This window comes from Macrobrachium rosenbergii, chromosome 28 (genome assembly GCF_040412425.1).
Source record: "Macrobrachium rosenbergii isolate ZJJX-2024 chromosome 28, ASM4041242v1, whole genome shotgun sequence".
NCBI classification, from domain to species: domain Eukaryota; kingdom Metazoa; phylum Arthropoda; class Malacostraca; order Decapoda; family Palaemonidae; genus Macrobrachium; species Macrobrachium rosenbergii.
This window is the reverse complement of record NC_089768.1, coordinates 26467743-26480256: the sequence shown is the minus strand read 5'-3', so window position 1 is coordinate 26480256 and position 12514 is coordinate 26467743. Positions and strand designations below refer to the sequence as shown.

The window sequence follows — 12514 nt, the reverse complement described above, 5'->3', positions numbered from 1 at the left end:
TTTAATGAATAGGGAGCACTATAGTAGCTTTTGTTTAGTATGGACATCTAGGTTTTAGATATTTGGATTGTTAAGTAAAGCATACTGTTTTCTGTATCCTGTGTAGTTTTTAAAAATACAGTTATGATGTATATTGTTATTGTTTATGCAAGAATGCATTTTGCATAAAATCGTTTATGTAAGAATGCCTTTTGTGTAAAAAATTTGGAATGTTTGCCACTCTTTTAGGGAATGGAAAAGAAAATATAATTATGAAATTATTAATGTATTTCCCATAGTTCTGTACCAGTGAAGCAAAGGTACATCTTTATAAGAGTTCTACTTTTTTTCAGGTACTAACAGCTATGTCTCCTCCATCTACTCAGTTAGTTGCTGCTACAACAGATGCAACACTTAGGTTTATTGATCTTCGAACATGCAGCTATACACACGAGTTCAAAGTATGCTCTCAGTATTGACTTTGATATGGCATGTTACTTTTTATTTTTGAAGGCCTTCTATCTGTTTCGTAAGATTAATATCTTATTGTAACCATAAACCATCTTAATAGAAAGCCTGAATGGAATGTTGAGTATGGAATCTACAATACATAGTAAATCAATGTTTGCTTGGATGAAAAGGTTGACGAATTGATATACATGAGAGAGCCTTGTACCCAGAATCACCAGGACAGAGTGTTTCCTTGATAAGTGACCCTCAGCCTAGAGCATGACCTAGCTCAAATCTGTCAGAAAGCTAAATGCTTGTTAAATTCACTAAAATCTTTATATATCAGTACATTAGGTTATTGCATTAGTATTAATGTAACATCTTAAATGCAGGGAATAGCTTATGTATTGAATACACATTAAACATTAAATATAAAAATATATGTGATATGTGAAAGTATTAATTAGTATTTTAAATGCTAAATGTTTGGCTCTGTTGATCAATATAAACTATGCACAACCTATGTTTGTTCATACACGGAACAAACCTGGGGTCTTAATGTTAGGATAAATGTTCCTGCACCAGCTGGAACCAGTAAAAAAATTCAGTAGAATTGTCTATGAAAGAAACTGGTGGCATCTGTCCTCTGTAATGAGTTAGGTGGTACAGCCACCAACCCAAGCTGGGACTAGTGACATCTCAGTTTAATCTTAACGCCTTTGAGTGAGGACGTCTTGTTCTTTCTCTCCTCCCTAAAGCCAGTTCTTTGTTTGCCTGTTTTCTTTCTCGGCCTCAGTATGAAGGTTTTGTGTGCTTGAGAGGAAGAGTTGTGTTTTTTCATGGATGCCCAAAACCCTTCTGCTAGTTCCAGCTTTGGATCCTGAAAACCTCAGAGGTTGTGCCCTGGTGTAGGAGGTTTCCCTTGTTCACACTTCCTAGCCTTCATGAATACGGATCCTCATTCACCGTGCAGTAGGTGCAGAGCAAGTGTATGTAATGTCACTAATCTTTGTTCAGAATGTTCTTGGTCGGTGGATCAGTGGAAGAGGTTCTCCCAGAAGGGTCAGCATAAGAGGAAGATGAAGACTCCATCCTTGTTGGTTGGTTTTACTTCTCCTTCTTCGTCTTTTCAGCCTCCTCTTGAGGCTGTCCCTTCTTTTGAGAGGCCTGTTCCAGTTGCTTCGCCTTCTGTACTAGATTTTTCCCATACCCCTTCCTGTTCTTCCAACTATTCGCCGAGGGAAGTGTCGGGAGGGGGTTTCAGGAGATTTTTTGTCTAATTATGCCTCTTCTGTCCCTTCGGGGATGGGTTGGGGGACATCGCCATCACTGTCACTTTCCAGCTTATGATGTCAGAAGATGGTGAGTGTTTGGGCATCATTGTGCCTTTCAGGAGTACCAACTTTAGATGGCCTGTTGTCCCACTGCTTGGCTTCCTGATACCCAGTACCATCTACCAAGGCTGTTCCTGATCCCCCAGGTCTCCACTGTATGGGGTCTAGTGCTGCGACATCTAGCAGGATGCATTTGGTACCAACTGCTCATCATTATGGGTCACCCCTTGTTGTGCTGACAGTGGTACCAACAGCCTCCACACGTGATTAGTCTGCTGTTGTGACGTCATAGCCTGCTACCATAACATTGTCAACCGCTCCGTCTGTGGATTTCCTAGTCAAAGCAGTGTTGGAGAGACTCCTGGATTTGGTGATTGAAGAGAAGTGCAATCGTGCATGTAAAAAGAGACATGAATCTTCTTTGTCATTGCCAGCATCACAGTCATCGGTGTCCCCTCTACGTTCTCCAGTCAAGCATTGGAGAATTAGGGACTTCAAGTCTGATCCTAGTGATGGGGAGTAGCTCTTAAGTCGTCAGCTGTACATCACCGTGGTTCTCCCACGTTCATTCGTCCTCCGAAGGCTATTGACTAATGGGATATTCGAACCTCCTCCGCCTTGGCTGTGGGTTGTGGCTCTCCAGCCATGGATGGTGTTGGGACGTCTTCAAGAACCTTACAGACGTATGTAGATGATAGTGTTCGTCTGGTGGACTCGGATACACAAGGGCCTCTCTCTAAACGGAAACGCAAAGTACTGCCTATCTCCTGTTCGACCTATTAATGTTCAGAGGAAGGATGTCAGCGCTCCAATCAAGAGATCTCGTATTGCAGATTCTTCTGATAACATCAGGGCAGTTGTGAATGGCCGTGCAGTTTCTAGGCCATGAGTCCCAGCTTGGGTAAGTGGCTGTCCCACCTAACTCATGACAGAGGACAGATGCCAACAGTTCCATGTGTAGACAATTCTATTGAATTTTTTTTACTGGTTCCAGCTGGAACTAGAAGATTTATCCTAATGTTAAGACTGCAGGTTCGTTAGTTATGAAAAATACAAAATATTTTTTAAATTTTTAATTTTTTCCTGCAACATAGGCCGAGTTAAATTTACTACCTCAGAATGTTTCAGACAAAATAGTCCATATGTTACTTTATTTAGATCAGCAACATAATTAGAATGCAGAGTTTGAAGGTTGCCTGCAGTTTGGGGGCTTCTGTTATAGCAAAAGGATTATTTCAATTCCTTACCATGTTTTCTGATAGTGCTACAAAGAATTGATGATACGTATAACGCATTATTTTCTTATCTGCAATTTTATATATAAATCTGTAATTTTGGTTTCATATTAGAAAACTTAGTCCATTCACAAATCTGCAGTTGTTATTTCAGATTCACAACAACTTTCTTTTTTCAAGTTTTATATTAGTGATTCTTCAGTTTGCCTTCTCCATCAGTGTCTAATTTTTCACTTACAGCCCAGCCTCCTGTAGTAAGAAAGCAATACCATATTTTTTCTCTCAAGGCACACAGGCTGAAAAACCTGAAATGTTCCGTCTCTCATACACTGTAAAGTCATCTGTAAATTACCTGTACTTGCCTTACTACCCCTTACTGCTTTAAACTTTAGCCGTGTGATTAAAAATGGGTTTTGATGCCTTTTTTCTTAATAGGTATCGATGGGTGGTGCAGGTTTGGTACGATGTGTAGATACAAGTGGTGATGGACGTCTTGTAACTGTAGCACATTCCTCCGGTGTTATTTCCGTCCTTGATATACGCACAGGACATCTCTTATCCACGTGGAAACCTCATGAAGGAGAAGTATGTTTTTAGTTTAAGAAAAAAAAAAAAAAAGTACCTATATAATCTGCTTGACCAGTATTTATTTACCATAACAAGTGCAAAATATATAATAGTACCTGGGCTATAACATGGTGTCACAACTCTCTTTTTTGAATTGTAAATACTTATGGAAAAAAGTTTACAAGCAGTCCCCGGCTGAGTGCCACTAACTGAAAATCACCGATAACCAAAAATTGCTGATAATTATGTTAATAAATGGTGCTCACAACGTTGTAAGCACCAATAAACCACTTATCAGTGTCGTTAACTGCTTACCGGCGCAGATAAACCGCTTACCAACTCCGATAAACCGTTTACTGATGCCAGAAATCACTTACTGTGGCCGAAAATCTCGTTAACGACTTCATTAGTCATGTTCCATAAAACTTGAACACCGTTAACCGACGCTGCTGATAAGCAAGGACTGCCTATATTTGGTAGTGCATTAGACCAAAATTGTTTTTCTTTAAAATTCTGCTAATCGAGACAATTTAAATGCAATTCTTATCGAATGAATGATATCACTTTTAAAAACTTAGCAGAAAACCTATTTATAGAATACTGTTTACAAACACTCTTGTCCAAAGTAGATTGCTATAATCATATATTTTATATACATATGGTTTGTAAATTCAGTCATGTAGGAAAATATTTTAATTTTGGCCAGTCTGTTGTGTTACATTTTACTTCCAAAACACAAAAACTAAGGCATAAGAGTTCTTCAGTTATAAATAAATATGGCAGGGAGGAAATATTACGGAAAGACGACAGAAGAAAATATTACTTAGTAATGAGCATACATCAATTGGTACGATGCATAAAAGAACAATTAACCCCTTGTGTCTGGTTATGATCATGCGAGGTGTAATAACAAATGCTGGGTTCAATCTGGAATAATAGTCGCCCCTGAGATTTCATGGGGGAATATACTACATCTCTGCACCCCAGTACAACTCGAATATATATGTCCAAAAATATTCTCAGGGAATGTTGATATTTCTATTTCTTATCTGTTACAATATAATGATAGCTGTAATTGTGATTTTGCAATATCAGGTACAATAAAATATAAAGAAAATACATAACTCAATGAAATTACTGGTAATTTGATGTAATCTGGTAGAAATGGGGGCCATAGGTAAACTATAAAAAGGTAAGCATGTACTCTTATCTCAGTCTTAACTACTAACATGCATGTTACACTGAATTTCATATGATGAGGTTGAGTTGGGTCCTCAATCTTAATATTACAGAGATGGTAATTTTCTTAGTTCTACAAGGAAATAATATTTGATTTTAGAGAACGAGCTCTGATTTTGCTTTGACCAATATTATTCAGTTTATAGAATCTACAATAATGTCTTGATGTATTAAAACTTTTTTCAGGTACTTTGTATGAAATGGTATAAGGATGGGACATTTATTAGCTCAGCACTAGATCAGACTGTCTCTGTTTGGAATGTTGATGACAACAAATTGAAATTCACCCTCAGGTAATAGCATGAACTGTTTCCAATGCACACATCCAGTTGTTTTAGAATTACTGTATAACAGTTATTTCCAGTATCCAATAACTATGCACTAAGAATTATGGATTTCAATTATTATAAGTAAAATTCTGATGTGGGTGTAGAATTCCTGTGTTTACTGCATTCATTCACAAAATGTCTTTCTAACTCAAGGATATGAAAAGGACCTGATTTAAGAATGGTAATATCCAATCCAGAGTAATTGACTTGCACAGTATTACAGTATTATAAGTTACATAAAGCATGTTTCTTTGTTAACTCAAGTAATTGATTATCATTATAAATATCTGACACTGTTATAAGTTCTGGTGTTGAGCAAAAACCATTTTTTTGAAATATGCCTTTATTACGTTTTACTTTGGGATGGGACTGGTATTAAAGAATTCAAAGCTGCCTAGCTAACCAAGTGTTCAACTTTCTGTATTGTAATGCAGGCATGCATATTTGCCATGTGCAAGAGTGTTTGAATAACTCTTCAGTGACTTCCGGCAACAGCAGGAGCATCGTGTCGCTCCTCAGTGGTCCATTACCTCCTTTATGACTTTTTAAAGTCTGAAAAATTGTCAGGAAAGAATATGGATAATTCTTCCTAGTTTGGTTCTTTCAGTAATTAATAATTTCTGTCTGGTTATTTAGTATACACTTTGTAATGCCTACAAAAGAATTATTTGCATCATGGATTATTCAGTTTTTATTGTTATATGTTTAATGTAGTGCTTTTCAGTTACTTGCAAGGAATATTTTTTTATGTATACTGATTACTTTCTTTTGTTTTTACTTTGATTTGAATTAGGAACTTTTGGCATAAAGCCAACCGTTGGGGCACTTTCAGCCATTTGGTGATTTTGACAGTGAAAAAATGGAGAGTGTTGGACAGCAATATTGAAGAAAGTTTAATTGAAGTAAACGGATAAAAAAAACCTAATAATGGCTACAGCGCACCATGTGAGGTGCACTGATGCCATGCACCTCATGGGGTTATTCATATTTTCTCTTGCTGTTACTGGATTTGCAGTTCTGTACCAGCTGAATTTTTAAAAATTTCTGACATTTTGCAACTTTTTGTATTCTCTCATTTCTGGTTTTGCCTTCTTAGCCAAGTTTTTTCTGAGTTATGGTAAGTTTTACAGCTTGGAAATTAAATTTAAAAGGAAAAACGACAAATTTTTAATATTTGTATTTTTCCTAACATAAACCCACATCATCATGTAACTAAGAACATCCTTAGGCACGCATATGCAGGCAGATGTGATAGACTCGCTTTGAAGAACAGCACTTGCTACTCAAGGTGTAAGCAGGACCAGCATCCTCAGTTTTGAATAGCCAGAGTAGCACTGTGCCATACATAAGCCAAAGGATGTAAGAGAGAGAGACCGGATGAGAGGGGAGGCATGAGGAGGGAAATTAAGAGTCACATGATGTTGTGGGTTTGTATGTTAGGAAAAATACAAATTTCTGATTAATTTGTCATTTGTTCTGATACAGATACAAACCACATCATCATGTGACTAGGAAACTCATAGAGAGGAGGGAAGAAGATCTCTCTAAAATAAAAAAAACCACAAGTAGCAAGCAAAGCTAAAAGAATAATACAAACCTGTTGCAAGGCCTTCCATGAACATCTATGTACTGTAATGTGACGGAGCCAATCTGGTAGCTTAACGTTCCAACAAAGCAGACTGTCCTATCTTGTGAACCTCACATGCTGTAGTCAAATGGAGTTATGAAGAAACGGAACGCTCTACGTACAGTAATCCAAATAAGAGCTGAAAGTCCGCTGTCATCACACCACTTGCTGAGCTGCCACCATCAGACCCAGGGAGAAAGTGCCCAGGGATTTGTGCATGACATCTTTCAAGTAAAAAGATGTGAAGGTAGTTTGTCTGTACCAAACCCCGGCGCGAAGAATTTGTCCAATGGTGCACAGTAGTTCTTTCTGAAAGCAACTGTGGGCCAATACTTCTTATGTCATGGGCCTTGATCTGTTTTGGGACAGAAGACGCATCTTGTTCTGGACTGTGGGCTTTACTTATCACCTCTCAGCCAGAAGGAAATCGTGTTCTTAGAAATCTCCTTAACTCAGTCTGTACTAATGAACAGTCTATGCTGTATTGTGCTGGTCTGAGAGAGGCTGTATGCTTCGGGTAGGTTTTAACGGCACGTACCAGGCATAGCAACATTACTTATTGGTTGTTATTCACAGTCTTTAAGGGAAGGAATGGAGAAGCCATCATACCTTGAGTGACAAAGGGTTCTGAGTTTTCACGATGAAGTCTGGAAGAAATTTAAAAGCCATTTCTGTCTAACAAAGGGTATGAGTGGCATCATATGAGAGTGCATGAATCTCACCTCTTTTAGCCAATGCCAAGGCTAGAAGGAACACTGTCTTTAAAGTTAAGTCCCTGTCTGAAGCAGTATTAATAAGTTCATAAGGGGACTTAGCTAAGGAAGTCAAAACTTTGGTTACACTCCCATCATGAGGTTTCAAAGTTTGGGGAGAACAACTTCTATCAAAATGTTTTATTATATCTGAAATTTCCCAAGACATCAACAATTTTATGCTCCTCACTTTAAACACTTTGGAGAGGGCTGCCCTGGAGCCTTTAACAGCCAAAATGGAAAGGTTCTTCTCATGTCTCAGAAAGAGAAGGAAATCTGCTACATTACTTGTAGTTGCTTTGAGGTTATGTAAATTCCTCTTACTGTATCACTTTCCTTTGTAGAGTTTGAGGGAGGATTCTTTAACCGAGCTAGCAATGACTCTTGCAACTTCTTCAACTTCCCTAGAAAAACCACTCTTTCTGAGGAGTTGCTCGATAGTCCCCAGCCATGAAGTTGTAGAGTGTCTGCTGATTGATGTATCCTGCTGCTGTGGCCGCGAGTTTGAATCTCTGACCGACCAATGAAGAATAAGAGGAATTTATTTCTGGTGATAGAAATTCATTTCTTGGTATAATGTGGTTCGGATTCCACAATGAGCTGTAGGTCCCATTGCTGGGTAACCAATTGCTTCTTAGCCACGTAAAATAAATCTAATCCTGCGGGCCAGCCCTAGGAGAGCTGTTAATCAGTCAGTGGTCTGGTTAAACTAACGTATACTTAACTTTGTGCTTGTTTTAGCAGATCTGGTGTTATGGGAAGACGTCCTGGGATGTCTACCAGAAGATGTAGAAGGTCTGCATACCACTCTGCTTGAGGCCATTTTGGGGTTACTAATGTCATCTATAGACTCTGGGAAATGAAGCATCTGTTGATCACCTTTCTGATCTGGCAGAACGAGGGGAACATGTACACGTCTAAGTTGTCCCTTTGATGTTGGAATGTGTCCTGCATGATGGCTTTCTTGTTACTGGGGTTGGAGAGCAGTACAAGGGTGCTTATAACTCCTCGATGTTGCAAACAGATCCATTTTGGGTCCAACCCACAATTTGAATAGTCTGTTCACTACTGATTGCTTCAAGGACCATTCTGATCCTGCTATCTGGTTCGATCTGCTTAGGGTGTCTGCCACCATGTTCTTCTTCCCTGGAATGTACCTGGCAGTCAGTGTCAGGCCCTTGAATTCCGACCATTCGTGTATCTGAATTGCTACCTGGTTCAGGACACGGGAGATCGTCCCTGTTTGTTCAAGTACAGTAGGAGACAACTGAGGTGTTGTCACTCATAATGACTGTTGCCTCTAAGGTACTCTTGAAGTGCTGCAGAGCCAACCAGGCTGCCTTCATTTCCAGGACATTGATGTGTTCCTGACCTCACCCCAAATCCCTGAAACGCACAGTTCATATAGGTGGGCACCTCAACCTTTCCAGGATGGGTCTAAGATTAACACCAGCATCTCTAGAGCTAGTGGCCCAACAGCATTCTCTGCAGATGATTCTGTAGTTTTCTCCTCCATTGCAAATCTCATGTTTTTCTTTGACACTGCAAGAAGGTCTCTTGAACTTTCCTGACTCTTCTGTTCCTTTAACTTCCATTGTAGGGAGCGTATGTGAGCTCTGCCCCTCGGTACCAGTTTCTCCAAAAAGACTAGATATCCAATTAGGATCTGCCAGTTCTTTATTGGTTGGAGTGGATTATAGAGAAAATTGGTTGTAACTTCCACAAACTTGTCTATTCTCTCTTGCAACAGAAAGGCCTTCAATATCTGAGTGTCTGTCCTCATAACCAGGGACCTGATGTTCTGAGTTGGGATAAGTCTGACTACTTGTAGTTTACAAGAATTCCCAGAATCTTGTACATTTCTAAGATTGAGTCCCTGTCTTTCCTGGCCTGGGCTGCAGTCCAAGTATTTTCGAAGACGGATACCCCTCCTGTAGGCCCATTCTGAAATTAGTTGAAAGATGCTGGTGAAGACGAGGACTGTTGCTAGGCCGAAGCAGAGGGCCCAGAATTGATAAGTTCTCTTCCCGAAGACAAAATGAAGGAATTTTCTGGAGGAAGGATGAATGGGGATTTGGAGATATGCATCCTGAAAATCCAGGGAGATCATGAAATTTCCTTCCCTGATTTCCGCTAGAACAGTTCTGGGTGTCTCCATCTTGAACAGAGTTACTCAAAGATATTTGTTCAGGGATGAAAGATCTATTACTGGTCTCCAACCCCCTGATGCCTTCTGTACCAGAAAGAGGTGGCTGTAAAAACCTGGTGGCAACACTTTCTTCACTATTTCTACAGCCCCTTGTCCAACAGGAAGGGCTGACTACTTCACGTTGCCACAGGCAGGAAGGGCTTACTACTTCACGTTGTCACAGGCAGGAAGGGCTTAGCAACTACTCCTCCACACACGCAGGAAGGGCTGACTACTTTTCGTCGTCACTGGTATGGTATGTAGACTCGCAGCTTCGCCTCATCTCAAACATGGAGGGCTCAGGGACTTCTCATCACAAGCACGAAGGGCTGGCTGCTCCTCTTCGTTTCGGGAAGGACAAGATTTTATTGGGAAGAGCAATGGTCGTCTGAAGGGGATACTCCCGTCGCAACCTTGCTTCGTCCGACCTTTTGAGTGCGTCTCTGTCTGTCTATCTCTCTGTCTTGGTAAGTCTCTTCTGGAAGCTTATACAGTATACCACTGTATGGGCAGAGCTAATGACGACAGACAATCATCATTCCCATGTAAGGAGTTTTTTTATTTTCTGCACAGTGATTGGTTCCTAATAACTGCCCCTTTCCGGTCACGCCATAGAAGATTCCAGATCAAATTTTCTGATGCAGTGTGGATCGAATATTGCGCCATGTTACAAAGGCATGGCATGAGATATCATGTGGTTTTGTTTCCACAAGAAAGGGTTTTCATCGAATCGCTAATTGTTCACGACGCGTTGACAACAGTAACTGACTGGTGAGCAAACACAGGAAGCAGTCACATCTTGGAAAATTGATATTTATTTTTCAGTAAATTTCATCGTTATTGCATCTACCCGTGACACTGACACCACCGTAAATGAGGACTGCCTGTATGAAGGCACGTCTAATTGCTGCAGCAGCTAAGAACTTGAGGATGCTGGTCCTGCTTATGCCTTAAGTAGCTAGTGCTACTCTTCAAAGCGAGTCTCTCATAGCTGTCTGCGCATGCACGCCTAAGGATACTGTACTGTACTCCTGTTCACATGATGTGGTTTGCATCTGTATTGGAACAAACAGTAGAGGGCCATAGCTGGCCTTATAGTCCTGAGCTCATGTCAACAACAGTGGATTGTGCTCATTCATGTCAACAACAGTGGATTGTGCTCAATGACTCTTGATACCTTTTAAAATCATTTTCCTGTTAGCCTTTGCTTTAGCAAGGATTATCTGGGAATTACACAAATTTTGGTTAAAGTGGAGAATTGTCTTCACATCTTCACAGCATGACTTACTTCACACCAAACTCCTAAAGAATGATTAGTAGCAGCAAGGACATCATGGCACCATTTGCCATTCTATTCCTGTAGGATTTTGTTTGAGATGCATAAAGATTTCATATCTATTTTATGATAATTAATAGTTCCTTGTTGGATGAGTCGGTAGAGTTATCGGCTAGCACTCTGCTAGGCCCGAGTTCGAGTCTCCAGCCAGCCAATAAGGAATTGGAGGAATTTATTTCTGGCGATAGAAATTCATTTCTTGATATACTGTGGTTTGGATTCCACAATAAGCTGTAGGTCCCACTGCTAGGTAATCAATTGGTTCTTAGCCCACATAAAATAAGTCTAATACTTTGGGCCAGCCCTAGGAGAGCTGTCACTCAGATCAGTGGTCTGGTTAAACTAAGGTATACTATGATGATTAATAGGTTAACTAGGCCACCAAGCTGAAAAAATCAACTTTCATAAGGCCAAAGCAGCATTTCACAATGAATGACTATACTCTTGGTTGTATGTAGCATTCAAATTACTGCTTCCCTTGGGGATTGCTAACACCATATTTTTTGCCGAGGTGATTTTTAGGACATACAAGGTGTTGCTAGATCAGGTTTGTGCGTACCGAGGTCATTGTATATGTACAATAGTAGGGCTTTGGCTTTATCTTTGTATTGAATATACACAATTTATTAAGGCAAGATGTTTTGTATTTAGTATTCACTTAATTTTACCTCAGGTACATTATTCATTTTAGAAGATGCATTTCTGATACAAGAGTAATTGTGGGAAAGCAGTAATTAGCTGGCTCTATCATCATATAAATGCCTTCATAACCTCTTGAATGCACAGTAGTCCAGTCAGTCTGATACTAAATAACTGGTAACTGTATGTTCAGAATGTGTAACATGGAATTGTTCCTGAACCTTACAGGTAGGTTATAACTGTACTGTCCTTCATGATCAGTGGTGTCTTTTAATTAGTCAGACACAAATTACACACTTATCTAAAACATTTGAATTATATTGCCAACTGAACAGAATGCTGCTAAGCTATTGTAAGCCTGCTTCCTAGTGACAGCATAAGTAAAATAACATTATAGTATGCATAAGGAAAACAAGAGGCTTGTATTTATGAAGCACAAGAACTGTAAAACAATATTTTTAATATAAGTAAAGGTACAAATAAAGAATGCGTGCAAAGGGCTATGGGGCTATGACAAGTTTGCTTAAGGTGAAGTTTTTGTGTACTTTGGAGTTCAAAAGGTTATTCCAGCTTAATTATCAAAGCACAAGTAATATTGATGATTTATAATGATTACAGCTTATTCAAGGGCTGTTGCAGGCCTGTCACAGCTATAAAAACATCCTCCCAACATCTCAATATTTCCTGCTAAGTAATATATACTGTATTTCCACACTTGTGTACTATTATAACAGCCTTTCCTAGTCATTGCAACCTCATCAGTTTAGGGAAGTATCTTGTTATATACCTCAGTTTGCTTGACGGCTGAGGCTGTCCATTATCTAGTAAAAAGCTGAACA

General features: G+C 39.5%; 1 protein-coding gene across 2 annotated transcripts in view; it reads left to right on the top strand.

Annotated features, from left to right (window-relative positions):
* Wdr81 (WD repeat domain 81) overlaps positions 1–12514 on the top strand; it is an 87308-nt gene that overhangs the window by 70028 nt on the left and 4766 nt on the right. For both annotated transcript variants that reach the window (XM_067130374.1, XM_067130373.1), the window contains exons 25-27: positions 333–440; positions 3434–3583; positions 4991–5097. In XM_067130374.1, coding sequence (XP_066986475.1) covers positions 333–440; positions 3434–3583; positions 4991–5097 — 365 coding nt within the window. The remainder of the gene's footprint in view (positions 1–332; positions 441–3433; positions 3584–4990; positions 5098–12514) is intronic.